Source organism: Canis lupus, chromosome 30 (assembly GCF_011100685.1).
Source record: "Canis lupus familiaris isolate Mischka breed German Shepherd chromosome 30, alternate assembly UU_Cfam_GSD_1.0, whole genome shotgun sequence".
Lineage (NCBI taxonomy): Eukaryota > Metazoa > Chordata > Mammalia > Carnivora > Canidae > Canis > Canis lupus.
Window position 1 is genome coordinate 37268766 of NC_049251.1, and position 24960 is coordinate 37293725.

A 24960-nucleotide genomic window follows, 5' to 3' on the forward strand; every position below is an offset into this window, starting at 1 on the left:
CAAAAGTCAGTGAAAAAGGAAGCCATTTCAGGAATGAGCTGTACGACAAAATCCAGGTGTGAGGAGCTTGGCACATTTGCAGAACTGCAGGGAGTTTTATATGCCTCTAATACAGCATTTATATGGGAGTCGAAGGAAATAATCATGCATGAAAGGCAGAGAAGCCAAGTGTTAGAAATTTATATGCATCAAGGAATCTGAACTCTATCCCGCAGGTGTTTCTTGTGGGGGGGTGAGGGAGAGGATGATGAGATGGTGGCATCAAAAGGGAGTGACTTCATCTGATTTTTGTTTTACAAAGACTGCTCGGGTGGTAGCTCAGATAGATGGAGAAATTGGGCCTGGGGGAAGGGGAATCAGTTCCAAGGATAGTGCGGGAATTCTGGGGACAGCCAGCGGGGGCCTGATGCAGCAGTGGCAGTGTACATGGGGAGAATGGTTAGGTGGAGAAGCCGTTTGGGGGTGGGATCTCCAAGGCTGAAGATTTCTTAGTGTTGAAGGAGTGAGGAAAGGAGTCGAGCATGATGGCCCGTGATCTCTTGGGTGTCGGGCAGGTGTATGTGACGCCATTCACCGAGGCGGCACCATGTGGGAGCAGCAGTGTTTGTGGAGGACAACAAAAAATCTTACTCCATCTCCTACCCCCATCTGCACTGTTCACTCCCACTCCCTACAGATAGCTATTTTTATTAGTCTCATGTGTACTAATCCTTCTAGTTTCTTTTTAATGTAAATATAAACAAATAATAAGAATATACATTGCATGTGTCCTCCCTTATGCAGAAAGTAGTATATTACGGACATTGTTCTGTAGCTTGCTTTTTGCTGAACAATACACCATAGAGATCAATTCGTACAGAACCACACTGAGAAGATAGCAACGGGCTGGCTGCTGAACACTCGAAATGTGGCTGGCAGACTAAAACCAAGAACTTTAATTTAAATGTAGATTTTAAAACGGTAGCAGTGTAAAATGCTAGCAGTAACGTTCCCATTAGACGTTATTGTTTTGGTATTTGTTTTAGTTATTGTTATTGTTTTGGTTATTCACTTTAACCATCAAAAAATACAGTGTCCAAATTGAGATGTGGTATAAGTGTAAAACACATTGGGGTTCAGAGACTTAGTTTGCATTCTCTTTTTTTACACTACCTTAATGTTTTACGGTGTTTACATGTTGAAATAATAATGCCTTTTTACATAGAAGTTAAATAAAATACTAAAATTTTACCAACTTCTTTTTGTTTTTAAAATGTGGCTATTAGAAAATTAAAAATTATATATGTGGCTCAAATTATATTTCTACTGAACAGCATTTACTATTTTTTACAGTTGTACACTGTTGTAAAGAGTACCATATTTTATTTCACTAGTCCACTGTTGATGTGTGCTTGAATTGTTTCCAGTCTTTTACTGTTAAGAATGCAGAAATGCTTAACCTTGTCTATGCATCACTTCACATGTGTGCAGGCTGATCTGTGAAATGAATTCCCAGGATGGAGTTGCCTGATTAAAAAGTATTACATTTGTAATTCTGATACTGCCAAATTACCCTCCGTAGGAGTTGTAGCAGTTTGGGGGCACCTGGGTGGTTCAGTCAGTTAAGTGTCCCATTCTTGATCTCTGCTCAGGTCTTGATGTCAGTGTTGTGAGTTCAAGCCCCGCATTGGGTTCAAGCCCCATATTGGGCTCCACACTGAGCATAGAGCCTACTAAAAAAGAAAAGAAAAGAAAAAACAGTTGTACCAGTTTGTACTTGGTATGAGTTTCAGGGTCCTCGCATACTGCCATTTCATACTACAGTGTCTGCATGTTTGGGATCTAATAGTAAACACATTTCTTTTTTGCTAATTCAGAGAGTTTTAAGAAGAAATCACAGATGGTTTGCCTAACTTGTTTTTTCATTAAAAATAAAAGAAATCCTACCACTACTGATGAAACTCTTAGAATCCACATTTTAGAAGTGACTTTCTTTTTTCTTTTTTAAATGAAAACGCTAAGGAATTAACATCCAGTTTTTCCAGGCTCTAAATTTGTCTGGAAGTTGTGGTTTCTCTATGTATAGATTTGGGAAGAGACACGCCGTGAGGGTTCACACTTGTAAGCGACGACCTTTTCTTCTGTTTTCCCAGAGTTGGAGTTTTCTCTGATATCTCCTCGGATCCCTTGGGCAGCCTTCCCTCGCTGTGGTACATGAACAGTACAAGGCAGGCAGGCGGTGTGCAGGCAGGATTTGTACACCACCATTCTTTCAGTTCCCAGGATCAGCTTTACTGAATGCCAAGAACGGTCTCACTACTGGGCTTCTTAACTGGGGAAATCCACTGACAACATAATTGGAGCTGAGGAGCGAACGCAATGCCTAAACAGTCAATTCTATTTACTGTATTATTAATAAGCTGCAGAAAAAGTTCATCTTTCTGCCATTAGGATCTAGCTGCTCTCTCTTTTGAGACTAGTGTGCCCTCTACTGCCCTCTTTGCCTATTTTGTTTATCAGATTGAAATGAAGAACTAGACATTCAGTATCCAAAAACAAGTTGCTTCAATTTTTCCATTCATCAAATCTAAAAATAAGTTTCTCATGAAGAGAACTCTTGCTTTGTAGATAGATGTGTCAGATAATTTAATAAATTAGTGTATTGGAAACCCTTAGCTTTCAGGAATATAGGCTCATATTTTGGCAAATTCTAGAAATTCATTTTTAAATTTTTTTTGAGATCTTATTCATTTGAGAGAGAAAGAAAGTGAGAGAGAGAGAGCACAAGCTCACGGGGTGAAGGACAGAGGGAGAAGCAGACTCCCCACTGAGCAGGGAGCTCAATGTGGGGCTCGATCCCAGGACCCTGGGATCATGACCTGAGCTGAAGGCAGACGCTTAACCAACTGAGCCACTCAGACACCCCTCTAAAATGTACTTTATAGCAAATATGACTGTGGACATTTACTATCTTTAATATTTTATTTTCAAGATGAAAATATCAAGCAATAAAAGCTGAGGCTCTTACTGTGGATCAGGCAGGAAGAGCCCTGGGACACGGGGACTTACTGGAAGGGTCATCGTTGGTAGTGGGTGAGGTTGAATCATTTCTACTGTGCTTAATTTCAGAATACATGCACAACTTTCTAATAGGAGGCAGCTGCACCAGAGCTATTCTTCATGTCCCTTTTTGCTTCTATAGCTAATTGTGTTTAATTGTGTTGTTTCAGGAAGGCTTTTCACTCATTGGTAGCAAGAACTGGTTGAAGATTGTGAGACGCATGGATTGTCTATTGTTTGGAACAACGATAAAGGCAAGAGGCCAACTGTTTTAAGCAAATGCTCATACCCTTCTCATCTTCTAAGTGTGCACAGTGGCGGGGGCAGTGCAGACTGGGAGGGGGAGAGGGAGGTATGGGAGCTTCTCTTTGCAGGTGAAATGGAACCTGGAAGATTAGTTATGTTTAAGAAAGGTTTGCACTATGGGCAGAACATGGAAGGAGGACTGTAGAGAGGCAGAAGCCTCATGGGTAAGGAGCCAGAGCTTTGATAGATCTGTCAGTGCCCCTCTGACAGGGTGGCTCAACCATTCTCCATCCCCAGGCACACGCTGGGAGCAGGGCGGGGGGTGGGTCAGTGTTTGTCTTACTATTTCCGAATGCTTTACTGAATATATCTTTTCATTTTCCCTCTTTAATATTAAAAAATGTCCCTTTTATTTGCTTTCTAGCTGCATTAAACATAGAGAATGATCCTCATCAAAGAAACATACAGACTAATCACCTGGATTATTTTCTTTCAGAAATAACTGTAAAAAACTAACCTATTAACATTTACTGAGTAAATAACATTGAAATTTAGGTGAAAGATGCCAAATTTTTGTGGGTTCATAGACTGTAAAAAACTAACCTATTAACATTTACTGAGTAAATAACATTGAAATTTAGGTGAAAGATGCCAAATTTTTGTGGGTTCATAGACTGAGATCCTCTTCCAAGAGTTCATAGACCTCTTGGAAGAGGATCTAATAGAGAGCATCTAATAGAGCGGTCTTAGCCTGGGGTCCACAGACCCTCCAAAGAGTCCTTAAAGGATTCAGGGGACAATGAACTGCATGGCTTTTCACTGACTTCTAATTGAAATTTATCATTTCCTTCAATTATGAACCTAGGCCTTAGACACAGTCATATTAGACCTTTGCACCAATAGAAATCAGCTACTTTCATACCACATCACAGTTTCAGATAGCTTCAATGTCAGCCATGCTGACAGTGTCACTGCCAGATTAGACCTGCTGCTAGATCTCTTTATTGCATATGTTAATAAAGCATATATGTTGTTAGTTCACAAATTAGTGTTGTAATATTGTGGTAGACTGTTTCAAGATAATTGGTTTCCTTCCTTTACAATCTAATGTGTTTTATGTGATTAAAAAGGTTGTTTTGAGAAGTGATCTGCTGGTTTTGCCAGACTGCCAAAGGGATCTAGAGCACATACTCAAAAACCCCGTTGCACATTTTCAGGAGTTTCTGTTTTCGTTTTATGCATTAGGGAATGAACTGTGACTTCCACCACTAGTCCAGGGTATAACTAGCTGTCAGAGAACTGGGCCACCCACTGGTCTTCTGACTTGAGCCCTGGACTGTATCATGCCAGAACAATAGCAGTTTGAACTTGTAAGTCTGCTTATACACAGATTTTTTTTAGATACTGTACAGTACTGTACATGTATTTGCTCTTCCTTATGATTTTCTTAACATTCTCTGTAGCTTACTTCATTGTAGGAATACATACAACATACATATACATATAACACAGGTAACATACAAAGCGTGTTGATTGACTGTGTTACTGGTAAAGCTTCCTGTCAGTAATAGATTACTAGTAGCTAAGTTTTGTGGGGAGTCACAAGTCATACTTGGACTTTCAACTGTACAGAGGTCAGCACCCCTTACCTCTTACTCACTATATATGTCTTTTAAAGGTTATACCATGCCATATGTCTAATAGTTGAGTTTTAATTTTTCCTGATATATATTACTATTAAAATTTTTAACTGTAAAGAGCAAAATAAAAACCAAGCATAATTTGGCCACTCAAAAATTAAGCATTATAACATTTTAAAGTTGTTACTTGGCATAAATACTCTAGCAGTTAGGATAGCATTCAAATGCATGGGACAGAAAGTCCAGGCATAATGGCCCCCAAAATTAGGGGTTTATTTTTTTTCACCAGAAACAGGCAGTTGCTAGTATTGGCTCAGCAATTTCATACTGCCAAGGTCAACATCTTTGCAATTCCCCCAGCCTCTCCCTTCACATTTACAGAATGGCTGCTGTTGCTCTGTTGAATTTCTGTTCAAGGAAAACCAGCTTCATCTGTCCCTTTCGTAAGGAAAGCATAAACTTTTCTATAAGGCTTTCTTCCACCTTCTACAACCCCTAGAATATGTCTTCTTATGTCTCATGGAGCAGAACAGTGTAATGTGGCCAATCCCAATCTGCTAACATTAGCAAAATGAGCGTTTGGCTTTTCCAGCCTCTTGTGTGTATCAGCTCAAGGCAATGAACAGTGTCTACCATAAAGATAATTTATACACTTGGGATGTCGTATAAAGAGTGCTTTGTATCCTCCTACTCTCCTGTCACGTAACATTACATCAGGAACATATCCCGAGTCATTTCTTAGTCTTTGAAAATGTGATTCTTCGTGGCTACATAGCATTTTATTTTGGATGTACCATGATTCAGCTAACTAATTCCCAAGTTTTCACTATTAAAAAAATGTTTTGATTTTTGTAAAGGTTTTTTTACAGGGTTCTTGAGAGTCCTGGAAGTATGTGTATTTATTTTGTATATCTGTCCTCTCTATAGGTTGCCTATTTCTTCAACACTAGTGATGTGTAAGAATGCTCATTTACCCAAATTCTTCCCAATAGGGGGATATAATTTAAATTTAAAAGGTAGCTTCCAATCTTATTGGCAGAAATGAGCATCTTCCTTTAATTTGCATTTCTTTGGTAACTAATGAAAATGAGCTTGTTTTGTGGGTTAGTTAGCCATCTGTATTTCTTTGAATCACCTACGTACTGATTTTGCCTTATTTTCCTCTTCAAAGTATTTAGACAGAAAAAAAAAGTATTTAGACAGAATATGTATAGAGATTACATGTTATATACATGTACAGGTTACATGCTATGTAGAAATACATATTTATGTAACTTTGTAGTTTATATATAGTTATATATGCATAAAATATATATATATTTATATATAAATATTTATAAATATTACAGGTTAGGAACCTTTTTCTCAGTGTTACTGTGAATGATATTCTTTAGCCCAAAGATATTTTTAGCTGCTTATTAGAATTTTTCTGAATTAATTAAAACTTGGCTTCCTTACTGAACTTTCATTAACTCTTGATTTGTTAATTTTTTACTTTCTAGGAAAGTGATTTTATAATGTACAGTGACAATTTTATTTATTTCCAGTAGTTTCGACTTATTACTTTTCTCACCCTACTGAATTACCTAGACCTTTTCAGAACACTAATTTTATGGTTACAGCGTCATCCTTGACCTCTTGCTGACTTGAATGCAAAGTAGTATTTAGATATTAAAACATTTCTAGCTGTTGATTGGATATTCTTTACCATGTAAGGGAGATATTCTTTCAGTTAAAGTTTATTTATTAATATTTTATCAGGATTACATATCAAATTGATTTATCAAAAGCTTTTTGACCTCTTATCAAGATCATTTTTTTTTTCCTTTTTGTGATCTATTGACTTAACATATTAATGTTGAACCAACAGATACTTTGGTATCTTTGGTGTTTCTTGCCTTGGGTAGCTTTTAGTTAACCAAGTATTATGTAACAAACGCCATTGTTAAGTTGACAAATGGAAGAAGTATTTTGAAATAAGGTTTTTACTGTTAACAGCAATTTATTTATTTATTTATTTATTTATTTATTTATTTATTTATTTAAAAAGGTTTTATTTATTTACTCCTGAAAGACCCAGAGAGAGCAGAGGCAGAGGGAGAAACAGGTTCCATGCAGGGAGCCGGACATGGGGCTCGATATGGGGTCTCCAGGATCACGCCCTGGGCCGAAGGCGACGCTAAACTGCTGAGCCACCAGGGCTGCCCGACAGCAATTTAATATAGTTAAAATCTGTGGGTAACTAAAAGATTATATTTATTTTCTCTCTGGATGAAATAGATTGTTTAAGTCGTGCCTATTTGCAGATTGGGCTTCCTTTTTTTCAATAATTCTGATCAAAATGTCCAGGCTGATCAGCTAACAGTCCACATTTACTTACCTATCTGAAGGGACTTTGGTTTAAAGGAGTGAACAAAAACAACATCCTCTTTACCCCCAATAACTCACTCAAATCTGTTTTCATGATTTTGTCTGGTCTAGGCTTGGAGTCTGTCCTCTTAGTTTCAAAGTAAAGAATCGAAGAAAGTGTTGAAGCCCCTTCTCTCATTAAGTCCTTTTTCTGTACTCCCCTCCCCTTCCTATTCTTTACCTGTTGTGGGGGAAACTACTTCAGTTGGGGTCCCAGTGGTGATGGGAAACTTCATACGGGTCTGGGCAATGAATCTAAACTGAGCAGGAAACCCCAGCAGGTTGGTGAGGCCTTGTATCTCCATGGCTCTCCTCCCACGTGGTGCTAACCAGGCCCACGTCTTGCACGTGTGCTGAGACTGTCAAACATAGAGCCTGCAGCTCAAGAATCTCCAAAGGGAGATGCTGTTCATAGCTGTGAGTCAGAATTTACTGGGCATGAAGGTTTCCAGAAGGCAGAGCCTGACTTTCTTGTGAGTACATGAAGATAAGTGTCAAGAGGCAAGCCCTCAGCCTTAATTTTTATTTCCTCAAGGCATCCATGTGAAGGGGGTTTTCTGCTTGTGTAATAACTTGAAATTAAGTGTTCTGGAATAAGGGAGAACAATCTAGTATATAAACCATCACTTAAAATACAGTAATTCTGAGCTAATCTCCTTAGATAATAGACTGTATATTTAGGTCAGTTCATGGCTGTTGGTATATACTTGAAAACTTCTCATTTCACCACAAGGAGCCCTTTCTCACTTTTATATAAGGCATAAGCATAAATCTTATCAAGATTTTCAACCTAGGAGTCCTTCTTGTGAACCCAGTGGCAGCTTTTCCATTGTGGTGCCCTATGGCATTGAGGATGTGGGATGGCGATGTAGCTCATTGTCACATTTTTTTTCCTGATGTACCTCAGTTTTATCTTGGGTCCACATGCACTGAGGTGATATTTCTGGCTTCAGATAATAAGTTCAAATTCAATTTTACAGAAACAAACACGCAGCAAGGCTTCAGTTAGGCTATCACGCACGCATACAGCATACCCTGTCATTCTTGGAACTACATTCTAAAGAAACCCTAACTGTCCAGACTCCTTCTTATGCATACTCACATATAGATACCTCTAGACTTACACGAGTGGCCCGAGATCTTTGCCATTGATACTCTTAATTGTCTGTTTCTAATGTACAGCTTTCCATCCAGCTCCAAGGTACAATTTTTAATGTGACTGCATATCAGAGGTTGGATAATAACAGAGTCAGCATGGGAATAGCTAACAGAGATGTCTCCATATAGAGTTTCAACTAGGGTAAGCTTGAAACAGCTAATTAATTGTAAACAGGAAAACAGCTCAACTGATCACACACAAAAAAGAGATACATAGAATTACCAGAAATGGAATGTATAGGTCTCTTATCAGTTCTTTTCTCTTCCTTGAGGAAAATCAGCTTTCAATTACTCTTGACAATTTGGGGATTATTCCTCCAAGAGAAAAATGGCTAAGGAAGTGAATAGGTGATACAGGAAAGAAAAAATATAAGATGCCCAATAAGTGGAAGAAAAACATTTGACCTTATTGGTAATCAAAGAAATGAATTCCTACAATAAAAAATCTATGTTCACCTGGTAGAGTAAAAAAGGTTTAAAAGAAGGCAGCCCGGTGCCTCAGCGGTTTAGCGCCGCCTTCAGCCCAGGGTGTGATCCTGGGGACGCGGGATCCAGTCCCACGTTGGGCTCCCTGCATGGGGCCTGCTTCTCCCTCTGCCTGTGTCTCTGCTTCTCTTGTTTCTGTGTCTCTCATGAATAAATAAATGAAATCTTAAAAAAAGTTTAAAAGAATAAGAATCTCCAGTGTTGGAGGGTACAGACAGATAAACTGTCAATGCAAGTAACTGATACTGTCTGGCCCAGAGCAGTTTGGCATTAGGTACCCAAATACACAAGATCTTTGGACCAGCCAGATTTATGTACAAAGATATATAGTGTGAGAACGCCTGCCAAAGCTTTGTGGTTTATAATAGGGAAAAAGACTGTAAATAACTTAAAATATTTGTCAGCAGGGGGCCAGGTTAATAAAGGAATCCTCTTCAGCCATGAAGAGCAATGAACTATATTTTTATTTTTATTCTTGATAGGTTACCAAACAGTAGTATAGTCTAGCATATCCAGTAATATATAACCCACAATGGATGTGTGTGTGTGTATATGTCCTAAGATAGGTACATACTAGAATATTCCCTTTTCATATTTTTCATTGTTGTAGGGGTGGTGATAATGGGTTATTTTACACTTAGGATAAAGAGTAAATTAATTACAAAATGAAGAGAACCCAACAGTGGCAGCAAAGAGGGAGCAGTGTCTATTCTTCTAAACATGATACCTGCTCATCACTTGGACATGCCCAGAGTTTACTGAAACCTAAATATGTGGCTTTGCCTAATGGCTTTATCTAAAAACTTAAATAGCATAAATTGGGAACAGGCAAACCAGGGGACGTTGGCCTGAGGGAGCTTACAGGATTTTGTTAGCCGTGGCTGGAAACATTTTCCCGTTAGCAGAGTGATTTATGTATTTAGTAAGTGGAAAGTCACTGTGTTAAGTTAGCATCCAGATTTTTCTTTTTAAGATTTTATTTATTCATTAGAGACACAGAGAGAGAGGCAGAGACACAGGCAGAGATACAGGCAGAGGGAGAAGCAGGCTCCATGCAGGGAGCCCGACGCGGGACTTGATCCCGGGACTCCAGGGTCACTTCCTGAGCTGAAGGCAGATGCTTAACTGCTGAGCCCCCCAGGTGTCCCAGTGTCCTGATTTCTTTAAAGAAGAAAGTGGACAAAGGCACACCATACAACCGGGTGTCTGATAATGTGCCGACCCGGTTAGAATACCAGACTAGCAAAACAGGAAGCTACTTCTACTAAAATAATGGGTTTATTTTTGTTGTTACTGGTACAGCGTAGTTCTGTTTTTAAACTTACAATCAAATAAGTTTGATGTAGTTGCCAAACTTTAACAATGTTAACTGCATCTCTCCCACATTTGCTGATTTGCCAAGAGATGGAGCTCATACAGCAAATTAGAGGCAACGTGTGATTTGTGTGGTAGTCTGGCTTCTTCCCAGATACAGAGCACTACCAATTACTAGTATGAGATTCCCCAGCTCAGCATCTGCCTGCTGCCTGTTCTCCTGTCTTGTCTGTCAACTTCACTGGTCTGTTGCATGTGCCATCTCCCCAGTTTGCTCTTTTATATACTTGGCTTTAGAGAAATTCTGTTGAGCCAGCCCTGATTTTCCACCTAAGGAATTAGAAGCTATGAAATCTTTATTCCGAAGTAAGACAAAACATTGATCTTTTACTGCAGTCACTGGTGACTTTCCTGGTCTTTTTGGAACGGGCTTTTCCGTTTTTGTTGCTGTCAATTCCCTAAAGGAGATGAATATAGTAGGAGTAGCTCCCCCAAAGGGGAAGAAAAGAAAGACTGGCTTTTCTCTGCCCACATGAACAATCCAGAGTAACTGCTCCTTTATCCATGCCTCTTCTTCCCCTGCGAGCAAAGGGAAGCACTCCCTAGAAGACTGCACGGTAACTGAAAGCACATGACGAAGGTTACCGAGGAGAACTTTGGATTTGTCCAATAGAACAAGAGTCGCATGTTCCGGGTGCAGTTCAGTGGAGTGTCCAGGGAGCAGGCGCTGGAACGCTGCTGCAGCTGTGTGCAGAAGCTGGCCCAGTACGTGACCGTCCAGGTGCCCGACGGGGCCTGCGAGGAGCTCAGGCCGGGTCCCAGCCCGCTCACGGCAGGCAAAAGCCAAGGGCAGGACTGTGCACAGCGCGGCCCACCGCAGCCCGGGGTAAGTGGGCGAGTGTGTTGGCTTCAGGGGGCTGAAGTCACAGTGGAATTTGTTGAATCTGTCTGGTTTGTGGGTTAAAAGGGACCGTATGTTGAGGGACTTACTTAAATTGAAGGTTGATCCTCATTGAGCTACCTGTCGGCCTAGAAATTAGATGAGCCAGAAGCCATGGTGTCACTCTAGGCCATGGTCCTCAACATGTGGTCCATGGACTTCTCCCTGATAGCCCTTCCAGGGGTCCATAAAGCCACCCTTATTCTTAGAAGAATATTTAGACGTTATTTGCCCCTTTCACTGTGTCAGTATTTGCATTAATCTGACAAATGAATTGTGAGCAAAGCTGCTGTCACCTCAGCACAGATGAAGGCAGTGACAGCAGACCATGTAGGTAGTCAGCAGTCCTCCCCCTCGCTTGCCCTGAGAACGCACGTGCCCGCTCTGCGTTCAGGAGCTCGGCGGCCGCCTTCGGGGAGGCGCCTGCATGGCTGTGCTGGCCACGGAGCCGGCCCTTCCTCGCCGGCTGCCCTTAGTACTCGAGAGAGCAGCGTCTGCTTACCCGTTACTGGGTACTCAGTGGACATTTTCTCAAATGAAGTGAGCCTGTCATTTTCAGAAAACAACTAATAGTATTTATGGACAGTGATGAAATAGGCTTTTCAAGTGAACCTTGGAATCTTGGAAACCTTGTATCTGCCCCTGGACCGTGACAGCTTCCCAACAGGAAGACTTTTCCGATAGTGCTATTAATGAACATAGATGTTTTTCTTTTTGAGACAATTATGACAAAAAGTTTCAACATTTTGGAAGATCTGTATAGTCCAGTGAACCAGTATTTTCCAGATGACCAATCCGTGATACTACAAAATCACACATAAAGATCCATTCAAAGTACAAAATAGGGGATCCCTGGGTGGCGCAGCGGTTTGGCGCCTGCCTTTGGCCCAGGGCGTGATCCTGGAGACCCGGGATCGAATCCCACATCGGGCTCCCGGTGCATGGAGCCTGCTTCTCCCTCTGCCTGTGTCTCTGCGCCTCTCTCTCTCTCTGTGACTATCATAAATAAATAAATAAATAAATAAATAAAAACAAAGTACAAAATAGTCCAGTGGTTTTAATATAACAGTGTAACAAGTTCATTAGGATTTTAGATTCTGTGTTACAATTAAATTTTAAGAACCTATCTCTTGTTGAGTTTTGGTGTCCTGTCAAAGAATATCCACAATTACCTGAAAATGCTATTTTAAGATACTTCTGCCTTTTCCATATACGTATCTGTGTGAAACCAAGATTTTCTTCACGTAGTTCATCCAAAGCAACAGATGGAATGCAGAAGTAGATGGGAGAGTCCAGCTGTCTTCCATTAAGCTAGACATTCCAGAGATTTTTGTTTTAGGAAATAGGCTTATTTTTCACAAAAATATTTTTAATGATATATAATGGGTTAATTTTAAAATGAATCAGTTTTTAAATTGTTTTCATTTTTAAAAAATTTTTATTTTTTAATGAGACACACAGAGAGAGAGAAAGAGAGAGAGAGAGGCAGAGAGACACAGGCAGAGGGAGAAGCAGGCTCAATGCAGGGAGCCCGACGTGGGACTTGATCCTGGGTCTCCAGGATCAGGCCCTGGGCCAAAGGCGGCGCTAGACCGCTGGTCCACCCAGGCTGCCTTGTAAGGGGTCTTGTGATCATAAGCTAGAAAATCACTGTTACGGAATTTCTCCTGGAAGAGTACATAGTCTAGCATTTCTTTGGCCTAATCCCAAATGCTGTTAGCATAAGCATCCACCTCTGTTCTGGAGATGAAATTCTAGTTTCAAACTGGGTTTTTTATTTTCTACTTTGAGAAATGATTTTCCAGACCTGGCTTTCTGTCCCTTCATCCTGTAAGGGCCCTTAAACTCCCTGGATCAGGACGGCTCATCGTTGCCGTTTTGTCACCAAGTTTCTGGTTCATAATTTATCGAGGGCAAACATAAATTTACATTATTTATCATAAGGTCTTTTTCTCTGAACAAGTGAGGATTCCCTCTTGGATGTGTTTAGTTTGCCAAATAAGATTTTGTTTTAGAATTCTTTCCCTTCCTTTGTTTCTCTCTGATCTTTGTAAAGATGTCTTTCATACTTAAACTGCATCTCTTACAAACCCTGGATCTAGTTTCAAACATTTCGCTGCATCACCACCTGCTATATTAAGAATCCTTTCCCTCCAAATGGGATGGAGTGGCTTGTTATGAGGTAGGTACTTTATTGCTTATGATCCTTTGCCCCCTAAATAGATTATCTTCTTTTGTAGGTTTTTTTTGATTCATTATTAGATTCAGATTCTGGTACCCAGTGTATGAGGTGGGCCTGGAACCAAATAGGGTCCTAGAATTTGGGAAGTTGGTCTGGAATGCCTTATAAAGGCAACAAAGATGCATCAGGCTAGAACCTAACCAGGCTACCCAATTATCTAAATGTAAGAAGACAAACTGAGGCTACACCATGGAGTAGCAAACGCAGGTGGAGGGTTGTGAGCTACAGCAGTGGATGGAGGCTCTAGCTCTCTAATTTTGAAGCCTGGTCCCAAATATCTAGATAGAAGTATCCCCAAAGTGGCTAGAAATTTTTCATGTCTTTTCTCGATTCTGTATTCAGGGACTTTTCCAATCATAATTTGGAGTTATAGGCATGGTTGTGCAAAGACCACAGGCTGTAGAGTCCAAACAGATCTGGATTTGATCCTGACCCTATTAGTGGCTGTGTGATCTCGTGCAAGTCCCTGTACCTCATCTGTAACATGGCGTGATGGAAATGCTATATATACAGATGTGGTACAGCACCCGGCCAACATCTAAATAACATTATCTATTTTTTTAAATATTTTATTTATTCACGAGAGACTGAGAGAGGGAGGCAGAGGGAGAAGCAGACTCCATGCAGGGAGCCCGATGTGGGACTCGATCCTGAGTCCCCAGAATCACACCCTGGACTGAAGGTGGCACTAAACCGCTGAGCCACCCGGGCTGCCCAACATTATCTATTATTACAATTCTTGCCAGTACTGTTACCCCCCAGATCTGTGTTCCCTTACTAATGAACAAGTCAGTGTGCTGGTTAGTTAGCAAGGGTCAGAACTCCCAGAGTCAGTGGGGCCATGAAATGAGATGTTTGAAGCTGCAGAGCAGAAGACAAAACCACTGGGTTCACTTGCCAGAGTGCAGACACTGTGAAGCACTGCCTAGAACATTCTAGTCTTCCTAATGATAAAAACATCCCCAGGTTTGCCCGGAGCTGCTGCTGTGCAAATTTGGCATCATGCTCCCTTTTCTCAGAATCCATCTTAAAGAGTTGCAAGCTGTGGCCAAGTTCTAGTCATCTTGCTGCCCCCCTGTATTCAGGAGTGTCATCTCCCTAATACCTATATATTTTGTCTGAAATAGTTATCTTTTTTGCAGGTAGAGATAATTCCATGTCTTTCTATTTCAAGTTCTTGAGTCCTTTCCCAGAGCATTTTGTTTTTACTTTTCCTCAGCCGTGTAATTTTGCTAATTGTAGCTTAATCAAGTGTTTCTCAGCCTGAGGCCTTCTAAGGCAACGCAGTCTACCCCGAGAGAGGGGCGCAGGAAAGAGAATGCAGTTCTGAGGTGAACTCTCTTTTGTTAACACAAGAAGTCCAGGAGAAGAAAGAGCCAGTTACTGTGTGCACAGAACCTTCCACATCTGCACACTTGAGTGAGGACAGTCTAACCCCCAAGCTACCCTACTAGCCTCAGGTGCTTCCATCACACTTTTGTTCAGTGTTTATGCGACACATTTGGTTGATGTCTGTCCCAGCCGTCCGAGGAACATGGTGGGAGCTGACCTGGTACGTACGCTAGGAGGGCATCACATATCAGAACCAAGAGATATGCCAGGCATGGGAGTCTAACTTTTATTTTCACAGATGAGGAGACTGAACAGAGAAAGGGGGCTCACCTAGGGACTTCTGATTTGAGTCCCCTTTTTGCTCATTTTTAGTATTCTTGACTAGCCCGCCTTTCCTTCCCTTTCCCTTTCCCTTCCTCCCTCCCTCCCTCCCGTTTTTTATGCTTCCAGGTATACATTTCTCTAAATACCTACTGACTAGTGACAGCTTCCACACAGGATGCAACAAAATTTGGCCCCCTCTGACTTCTGGCAGCTAGAACACGCTGCTGATGGGGGGACCTTCCAGGGAGGGCCTTGGTCTCTCCCCAACATGATCCCAGCAGGTCACACCTGGGGTGGGCACACCTGTGTGTGGCAGCCACAGGTGTCTGAGACCTGGGCGGACCGGCAGACGTGGCTAGGAAGGGGTGGGGCTCTGGAGATCATGCTGTTACGTGGAAGCAACCTTCTGGGCCTTTCAGGCCTCCAGACCTCCTCCTACACCGGGAGGATTTTATTTGCCTAGAAAATATCCCATGTCCTACCCAAGAAAACTGCCTCATCACATTGTAGATTCTTTTGAAGTGGCACAGATTCTGGAACATCCCTGCACTTCCTACCTAGCATAGGGCCCCCCTGGGTTCAGCCCCTGCACGGTGAGCCTGAAGTCTTGTACCAGCCTCCATTCCAGCACCCCTGAGGTTCCGTTATAATCACTGTTTAATAGTTTGGTTCTCCGTGGCCCCTTGGCTTGCTCACCCGTGTCCAGTGTGCGTATACAGTAGGCACAAACGTTATTGAACGAAGAGATCTTGGTATTAACAGAACTCATTCCCTCAAAATGTCTAAAATGAGACTTAAGTTTTATTAAAAGCATATGGTTGTCTTGAAATGATAGCCACCCCCCCGCCCCACCGTCGCTTTGTTTTCCTGCAGTGACATGTCCGGGAGTCAGAACTCTCAGGAAGGGACAGATCACAAGCAGACACGGGCGGCGGCCGGTGGGCGAGGAGAGCGGGTGGGCACGGAGGAGCCCGGCGACCCAGCCTCCACCCTCTGCCCCCGCCCCGCTGGACCCAGGACGCGCTCTGAGCCTTCGTGCCCGTTGCTAACACTCTCTTTTTTCACACGAGCACACGTGCTGCCACTGCAACAGGATGGCCGGTGGTGGTTGATCCATTCGACTCGTCCCTAACTGCAGCTACCACAGAATCCGGAGAAGCCGGGGCCACGTGGACCAGTCAGCAGGAGCGCTTCAGGAGGAAGGGCCCCCGTGAGTTGGTTAGCTCAGGTAATGCCTCTTTCCGTTTTCTTCTTTGGTCATAAGCACCGTGATCTTGAGGAGTCTGCCTCCGTGTTCACCTCCCTGCGGAGCAGTAGCGTGAAGTGCCGGTGCCCGAGGTGCCCAGTGAGGGGCTGCCTCTGGAGGACGGGGGCGGTGTCAGGTTGGGATCAATGACCACTTTCCCAGAAAGAGGAATAGAGGGAAGAACTTCCACTTAACTTTGGACAGGAAGTTTGAGAACTAGTCTCAGACAGGAGTTTGGAATCGGGTCAACGATGGTTTCTGTAGGGACAAGCTTCCAGTGCTAACAAGGTCTCCGCCAAGGGTGTGTGGAAACCCAGGACTCAGCCTTGGCAGCACAGGCTTGCGTTCAGACCTTGCCCTCACCTTGCAGTCTGCTGTTACCAAGGAATCCCACAGAACCTATTCATTCCGATTCGGGGTTACCTGATGCTGCGCTGCTGGGGGCCACTTGAGGCCACTTGAGGCCTGTCTCCTCACTGTGCTCCCTGCCGCCTCGGCAGCACTCTCAGGCCAACAGCGTACGCTTTGCAGACAGTTGTGCCTGGAAATCATCAATATTCAAGAATGAATTTTATTGGAGGGAGAGCACGTGCGCGAGCAGGGGGAGGGGCGGGAGGATCTCAAGCAGACCTGATGCTGGATGCAGGAGCCTGACATTGGGCTTGACCTCATGACCTGAGCTGAAACCCCGAGTCACATGCTTAACTCACTGAGCTACCCGACACCTCTGAATTTTTGTTTTAATGTATTCACTAAGCGGTGCTAACAGTGGTGTAAGATGGAAAACACGGGTGTTTTCTCCATCTGGCTTCCCACTAACTCAAAGTAAACAGTCCCAGAGGTAAAAACTTAACGAGGTAAGAAGACTACGAATTCACATCTGTTTCCTTTACTAATTCCGCTGCCACCACAAACACCACCACCTCAAGGGCTCTGTCCAGCAGCAGGACAAACTCCACAGTGCCCCTCCGTGTAGCCTCAGGTTCGCATTGTGGTTAGAGGGTGCGCGAATGAGTGGCTGAGGAGGTGAGAGCCACGAAGGACATGGAAACAAGGCAGGGTGCGATGTCCTTATTCAGGAAATGTCAGTTGCTATAAAAGGTGTATCTTAGCCTAGTTTATTTACATAGTATGGAACCACGTACAAACAAGAAAAAGCACCAAGCTGGCAGCTCAGAGATGCTACTTGTTGCCTAAACTTCTGGAAAAATCATTCCAGAAATGTCAGAAGGTAAAACTTTTTGGAAACCAATTTAGCAATATGGATAAAATTTAATGTTATGTCTTATTATCTATAATTCCATCTCAGCTACACAAACATGCACATAAGGATGTTCTTCACAGTGTTGATTGTAGGAACAAGATTGGAAACACCATAAATGTTCACTAATAGGATACTAAGTGGTTTTAAGTGCGTGGTATACCCGCACTTATGTGAGATAAAAATGCAGTCCATAAAGTGATATCCCCAATCCCCATCTATTAACATGGAAAAATATTCACAACACATTAAGTTTTTAAAAAGGCTTATTACAAAGCAGCATGGATGATTTTTGTCATAAATACAAACACACAGAATAAGTTGGAAGGAGATACACTGACCTATTAACAGTGGCCCCCGATGGAGACTTACACGGGGCCCCATGTTACTTTCATGCTCTTCTATCTTAAGTCAGAGAAGCCGGTTTGAATTTAGAGGAGGAAATGTCTGTCGCGGATAGCTCTTAGAGAGATCTCCACCGTGTGCCCACACACCAAACCACGCCATCCACAGGCCCCCTGCCTAGGAGAACAAGTGTGAGGAGTCCGGGCAGCAGAGGGGACACAGCAGAGCTGGAGCCCCCTGTATCACACGAGACGTGGATCCAGTGTCGCCACATCTTCCAGATTGCCAAGCACACAGACTTTGATTTGAACTCTAATATCTAAATATTGGCAACTTATTCAAGTGGTTTTAAAACACTGGAAGTTACCAGTGTTCCGACATACGCACAGCAATTAAGCAAGTGAAACACTGCTCAATGTTAAATGACCTCATTTATGACGTTCTGGAAGAGACAAAGCTATGAGGTATGGAGAACAGATGAGTGGTTACAAAAGGTTACGTGTTCGACACCAGGAGTGGAGGTGGTAGCATGAAGAAATAGTCCGGGGTTGGGGGCGGGGGGAGTAAGTGTGGAGCCGTGTCTTGATTGTGACCGTAACATGCCTCTCCCTGTCAGACTTCAGGAACTAGACTAGAAAGACACACGAGTGAGCTAATTCTGTCCTTCGGATGCTCAGTTTGTGACCCCTATTTACATTCAGAACGCACTCTCCACGTGGTGAACTGCTCACATCCACGCATCTGTGAGGTGGGAAGGATGAACGAAGCTAGTGCGTTCACTGACTTTATCCAGCCACAAAATGTTAGCACAGTACTCTTCGTTACAGCGGGATCTTCACTTTGTACATCATTTCATTAATGCATTTGAAATACTTATGGACGCAAACTGATCTCTTGCTGGGTATAGTTAGAAACATTATATAAAGGAACCCTATAAAACACTAATTTTTGGTATATGTTCCTCTAATATTTCCATAAAGCAGAGTTTTCCTGTGTTCTATTCAGGCTGTTGCTTTTGGCCATAATTTCTAATAAAACTACTCTTATGAAATCCCCATAGTCTCTCCTGGTGTCCGAGGAGCTGCCCCCGGTCTATGAACAATCTACGTGGGACGCGGAAGAGTTAGGCCCCTTTCTACGCTTGTGCCTCATGGATCAGAATTTCCCCGCATTTGTGGAAGAGGTGGAAAAGGAACTCAGAAAGCTGACAGGGTTGAGAAATTAACACTCCATGTACATACAGAACTAAGGAATTTGAAAGCACTGAAAAAGTGCTTCCTCCTAAGATATGAGAATAAAGAGTGTTATTCCAAACACCTTTTATCAATGTTTTATTTTTAAAAACAGGTGAGTCCACTTTTTTATACATCATTGCACTTCAACACTTACACAAAACACAAGTACATGCATCTATGGTTACACACCGTATGAGAACCCTGCCGGGCAAGAAAACCTACACTCAACCATTAAATCAATGTGAAAAATACAGTGTCAACCCCGGAGGAGAACTAGTTGCATAGAATACCATGCTGTAACATTTCAAGGTCATTGAAAACAAAAGGAAAATTATAAAAGTTTGCCTTAATTGAATGTACAATAAGGTTCAACACATCAGTGCAAAAGGATTTAAGAATTTACATGATTTAACAAAAGAAAAGAATCACTTAAAAAGCAATCATACATGTATACTGCAATTCAATATATCCATTCAGTGGAGTGTTCCGGCTTCTTCCAAAGTCGTAGGTTAAGCCCTTAAAACTATAGATTTCAGTTTATATTACTCATCTTTATGTACCAGAACTGCACAATTTTCCTCATCTGACAACATACAATAAGGAATGAATATCAGCAGCTAAAAAAATGAAACAAGCATTTATTTTATTTTGGATTTCTCCCACCCCCAAAAATATAAATATATATATATATATTTATATACTGTATATATCTGTAGGTTTTGCTGTACTTTACAAAAATGTTATCACTAGATGGCAGCAGTGCAATTTAGAGCTTTGCCAATTTAACAGCTGCATTAAGTAAAAAATGGCGCATGCACAATCCGATCCTCAGAGGACCTTTTCACTTCTACTTAAATATTTTAACAAAGGGGGGAAAATAGCAACATTCACAGCACATCAAGCCCAAAATAGTTTACACCTTCTACACTGAAGCATTGTTTAAAATGTACCTGGCTAGGTCACCCTTACAGGAAAGGCTAAATAAGGCATGCTTTAGACAGTCATTGTGGTGTTGCTCACTTGAAAGGGGAGAGAACCAAAGAGGTCCAAGCAGAAAATTTAGCAGGTCATGTTGCCACCAGTTTCAGGAACCTAATGATCTGTAAAGAAAGAGTACTTGGAAATTAAAAGGGAATCTGTACGTCACTTAAGACCACACCAGGTGCCACCCACATAAAACAAGGCTTCGGTTCAAACAGCATGCTCAGGGATGCGGTGTGAAACTGCCATCTCCATGTGCCAACGTGGACAGTAGTCCGGCCCGGCTGTGCGTGGCCACCTCTCTTGCCTTGCCCTCACAAGCCGTGTGGGACCCGCTGGCCTCTGGGAACAACCCACCTAAGTTGACATTCTTCACCTCTTTTTAAAGATACAGTTAAAGGGTGCAAAGTCTTTCTTTTCAAAGCACCATACATATTCTGAAATGGCATTTACAGAAATGTGTGGAACAACACAGCTGAAACGTTCCTTTCCAGCTGCTGTACTGGATGGAGGGCAGAGAGAGAACCTGCTCCATCAGTATCGGCTGCTCTGAAATGAGCTACAAATCCCACGACATGACGCCAACTACTGAAGAATCTAACAAGGTCAACGGAGGCACATTCATTTGAATGTAATTTTTAAAAATTTTAAAGAAGGAGGCCATACTTACATTATAAGCAGTATTTAATTTGTGTTTCTCTGGCGCAAGTTTTTATCTTTGTGATTGTTGGTAGAGTTGGTTTTCCTTTGGAGGAAAAATTGCATTATACAAGTTAAAGTCAGTAGCAACTCTTGAAATTACAACACATGGAAATACAGGGATCCTTTCACTTACTACCATCCCTGGTGTAGTAAGAACTTTTACTGCACGTATCACTGCAGAAACATACTCTCTATAAAGTGCTTCTACAGGTTCAGTTAATCCTTTTGACTCCCAAGGCAGACGGGATCTGGGTGCCTTTCCCTTTCATTCAGACTGTAATTACTAGAAAGGTAACAACAGTAGATTCTTCTCTACTGAACACCACAGTCTCTCCTCAAATGATAAAAGATGATCCCGTACGGACAGGGCTGTGCCCTCTGGCACTCAGCCAATCTGGGCACCACGTGCCTGCCTCTCTCTCCTTAGGTCCCACCTCTGGGAGATTCTGCTTATCTTGGACGGATTCAAAATTTTCCGTACCGTCTCCCTTGGATGCCACTGTCAGTGGAGCCTGGTGGCCTATTCGTGCTATCGTCCAGCTTGAAATTAACTTTAATAAAACTGGACGTCTCTGATATACCAGTTATTTTCCCCACATTATCAACTTAAGCATACAGGATGTGCAAATTTTTCAACAATTTCTGGCGTGGCATTCCACTTCATGTTGTTAGAAAAACAAAACTGCACCGTCTGTCCTGGGAATCAAATGGCTGTCCATCAGCTCCCCAGCAGTGTGGCTAGGGAGGTCTACACTATGACACTCATTTCCACTCACGGGCTCCCCATAAAACCTTTGCTACACATTCAATTTAACTGCAAATACAAAACTACTGAATCAATGTCCAATAAAGTACTTACATTGGCCCAGCTGGTTCATCGTCTACAAGGTGTTCAGTTTTTTAATAATCCATTGAGAGACAGGAGAAGAAAGGAGAAAATTGTGAGACTCTACATAAGAACTACTAGAACAGCAAATGGCAAGTGGCAAACATAGCTATTCATAGCATTTATTCAAGGCCATTCCATCTGGAGGTGCAAAACACTCATGGAGTTATTACTTCTAGATTCAAGTTTTTAATGGCAGGTATGTTGTTTCAATGGTTTTAGTTAACACTTTGAATGCTTGTCATGAAAAACTGCAACTGTAGCGGACAGATAGGCTGCAATATCAGTATATTCATCTTGTCCCCAAGTTCCAGTGGTTCACTCTTAAATAGATGAGAAGACAAACCAACATTTCAGTTGTAAAATCCTGCTGTTTGTTTTCTTGTGGTGAATGCATGCACAGTTTTGGCTCAGTCCTGCAATGTAGATGGATGTGTATGTTCTATACATTTAGCCACACATCCTTACTTCCCCAAAGGACACTGTCCTTGCTGTTTTGTAATCTTTAGGAGACTTCTTTGGTCTGGAGAAGGAGATTGAGGAGAAAGCCGTAATAGTCAACCTAATACTGGGTCAGCCCGGCTGGGCCATGCCAGCAGCAAGTGTATGCATACCAGAAAATGTTCTGTGACACACCAGGGAGAGCTGGATAGTGGGGACATCCCTCTAGAAAAGACTTCAGACAGAAAGACGGGCTCAACTCTTGAGCCCTGGCCAAAACCAGAACCCCAATCCAGATGAGCCATGAGATTTTTTTTTTTTAAACCAAAAAGCTGACATTATCTGAGCTTAGAAGCCTTCTTAAATTGGTATTTCACGATTCTGATTTGTAGGTTTTTCTTTCCTGTTTTGACTAAGGGCAACTTGGTTCCCTTTGGGCAGGTCTATACGTACATGGAATGTTTTTTTAAAGAGGCCCACAAAGGGGAGGGAACAAGTAAGTGCTCTTAGTTTCTATTTTACGAAAGTCAGGTAGACTAAATGATTCAGAACAGTTTGGTTTCACTGAAGGCTTCTAGAAAACCTCTCAGCAGGATTCCACAAGGGGGCTTGGTGCACATGAAGCAGTTATGGAGGTCACAGTCTCAGTGTAGGCATCTGCAGGAGCACACGTCAGGAGTAATGTCTGTCACAGGGAGACATTGCTCCACCTGTTCCTTCGAGGCAACGGAGAGGCAAAGCCACCGCCAGCACACACAGTGACTGGAGCAAAAAAAGATTCAAAAAAAAAAAACAAAAACAAAAACAAAAAAAAAAACTAACCACAAACCAATGACTTATCAGCCAAAACAATAGGCTAGCGACACACCAGTGTCCACAGGATTCTGCTACTAACAACAGTACACTATCAAACAGGTACAGAGAACAAACCAAGACTCAAGGACACCCGAGACATCTGTGTGCTGTGAATGCAGTGGGGATCGTACAGACACACCAAGACCGAGACACACAAGCCCTGCTTCACTCTGTCCTCACCACATCGCCCGAGGCCCTCAGCATCCAGGCCAAGCCAGCTCAGCTACATGCTAGGAACTAAGCACTTCGGGGACTTAAAGACCCAGGAGCAGACTCCGCAGAGTTTCAGTGCTCTGGCTGTGCACCGGGAAACAAAATTCTAAAGCAAGATCACCAACCTACTCCCAACAGGAAAGGAAAAAGCAGGAGGGGGGAGTCGCGAGAGCCAAGCTAATCTTCTCAAAGCATCACGCGGTCCCAACCGACCCAAGCACTTTACACGCAAGCTTTTCTTCCTTTTGGTGGTGGGGGGGACAGGCCCTGCTGTCTGCCCAGTGACGTCACTTTCCAGCCCAACAAGCCGGTAACGTGCAAAGGGCTGCATGTAGGGGTTTTAGCAACAGTGGCTCTGGTGCAGCTGCCATGCCTGCAAGTGGGAGCAGGTGCTGGTCACACTAGTGTCTAAAGTCACTTCAGCTCTCTCCCCAAATCCAAGGAACCAAGAGAAGAGCCTCGTGTCTCCTACTGTCCTGGACTGAGTCACTATCTGCGGCACCACTCTCCCTTTACAGGTCAGACAAAAAAATACAACCTGACCCTAACAAGGAAATCAGGAGAGAGGGAAAGAACAGAACTACAGAAAAAAAGGTACGAAAATTAAAAAGTAAATGAGGATTAAACAGCAAACTGAAATCCAAATTAGTCGTGAAAGTGAATGAAGTAAACTTGAAGAAAAGTGTTAACATATGAACTGTGCATCGTATAGACTGAAGCGGAGATTAAACAAACTCCAAAAGCATGCATATCGCTCACTTACCACCATGTTTTAAGGGTTTGATGCAATTGAGGGGGGAAAAAAAAGAAGTCATAGTAACCGACAAATATCAACATACCCCCAAACCCTCAGGACAAAAGATAGCGGCTTAAACAGTGGCTCTCCTCTTCGCCTGGGGGTTACTCCCAGCCACTGGCTAGACGAGAGAAGAGGACTGGGGAGAAGGGAAACAAGATGCTTCTGGAATCCATCTTAGGAGAGTGAGGTTCCTGGTGGAACTGACCTCTTCCCAACCAGATGCGCTACGGCCTTCGCTCCCCTACATCCCACTGCCTCCTCACCCGGAAGGGCGCCCTGCGAAGCCCAGGAAACCACGCGGTCCCCGTGCGGGAGCACCTCCAAAAAGATGGCTTTCTAGTCAGAGTGACCAAGGGTTGACTGTGTGGTCAGAGCTCCTTTTTCACTGCCTCCATCTCACCGAGGACTATGTTTTCTAGTTTCTAAACCTGCTTCAATTTTGCCTGATCTCAGCAGAGTCGCATTAAACCAGAGAGAGATTAATGGTTACATCCAGTTGCCTTTCATTTTTGGTCCCACTGTATTTTCTCCGTAAGGTAAGTTGTCACTGACTCAGATGACCCCTAGGTTAGGAGACAATGACAGGCATGTTTTGCATGTTAATTTTAAAAGTCACATTTCTTGGGACACCTGGGTGGCTCAGTAGTTGAGTGTTTGCCTTCGGCCCAGGGCATGATCCTGGAGCCCCAGGATTGAGTCCCGCATCGGGCTCCCCATGTGGAGCCCGCTTCTCCCTCTGCCTGTGTCTCTGCCTCTCTCTTTCATGAATAAATAAATAAATAATCTTAAAAAAAAAAAAAAAAAAGTCACATTTCTTTTCCAGCACTCCTAGCCGGCTGATAAGCTTCATATGCTCCCAACTAATA

The 24960-nt window shown here is 42.7% G+C and overlaps 2 protein-coding genes across 4 annotated transcripts in view; one reads left to right on the top strand and one right to left on the bottom strand.

Moving 5' to 3' along the window:
* Nucleotides 1-19305, top strand: part of REC114 (REC114 meiotic recombination protein) — a 102799-nt gene extending 83494 nt beyond the window's left edge. Inside the window, exons 3-7 of one of the 2 annotated variants that reach the window (XM_038580925.1) lie at nt 3210-3293; nt 10966-11178; nt 13335-13414; nt 16201-16358; nt 19043-19227. In XM_038580925.1, the coding sequence (XP_038436853.1) occupies nt 3210-3293; nt 10966-11178; nt 13335-13414; nt 16201-16358; nt 19043-19080 (573 nt within the window). In that variant the 3' untranslated portion in view covers nt 19081-19227. Of the gene's footprint in view, nt 1-3209; nt 3294-10965; nt 11179-13334; nt 13415-16200; nt 16359-19042 lie in introns of both variants that reach the window. The other variant, XM_038580926.1, reaches the window with a different exon arrangement.
* Nucleotides 19297-24960, bottom strand: part of NPTN (neuroplastin) — a 70021-nt gene continuing 64357 nt past the window's right edge. Inside the window, exons 7-9 of one of the 2 annotated variants that reach the window (XM_038580923.1) lie at nt 21760-21769; nt 20869-20943; nt 19297-20317 (exon numbers count right to left, since the gene is read on the bottom strand). In XM_038580923.1, coding sequence (XP_038436851.1) covers nt 20883-20943; nt 21760-21769 — 71 coding nt within the window. In that variant the 3' untranslated portion in view covers nt 19297-20317; nt 20869-20882. Of the gene's footprint in view, nt 20318-20868; nt 20944-21759; nt 21782-24960 lie in introns of both variants that reach the window. The other variant, XM_038580922.1, reaches the window with a different exon arrangement.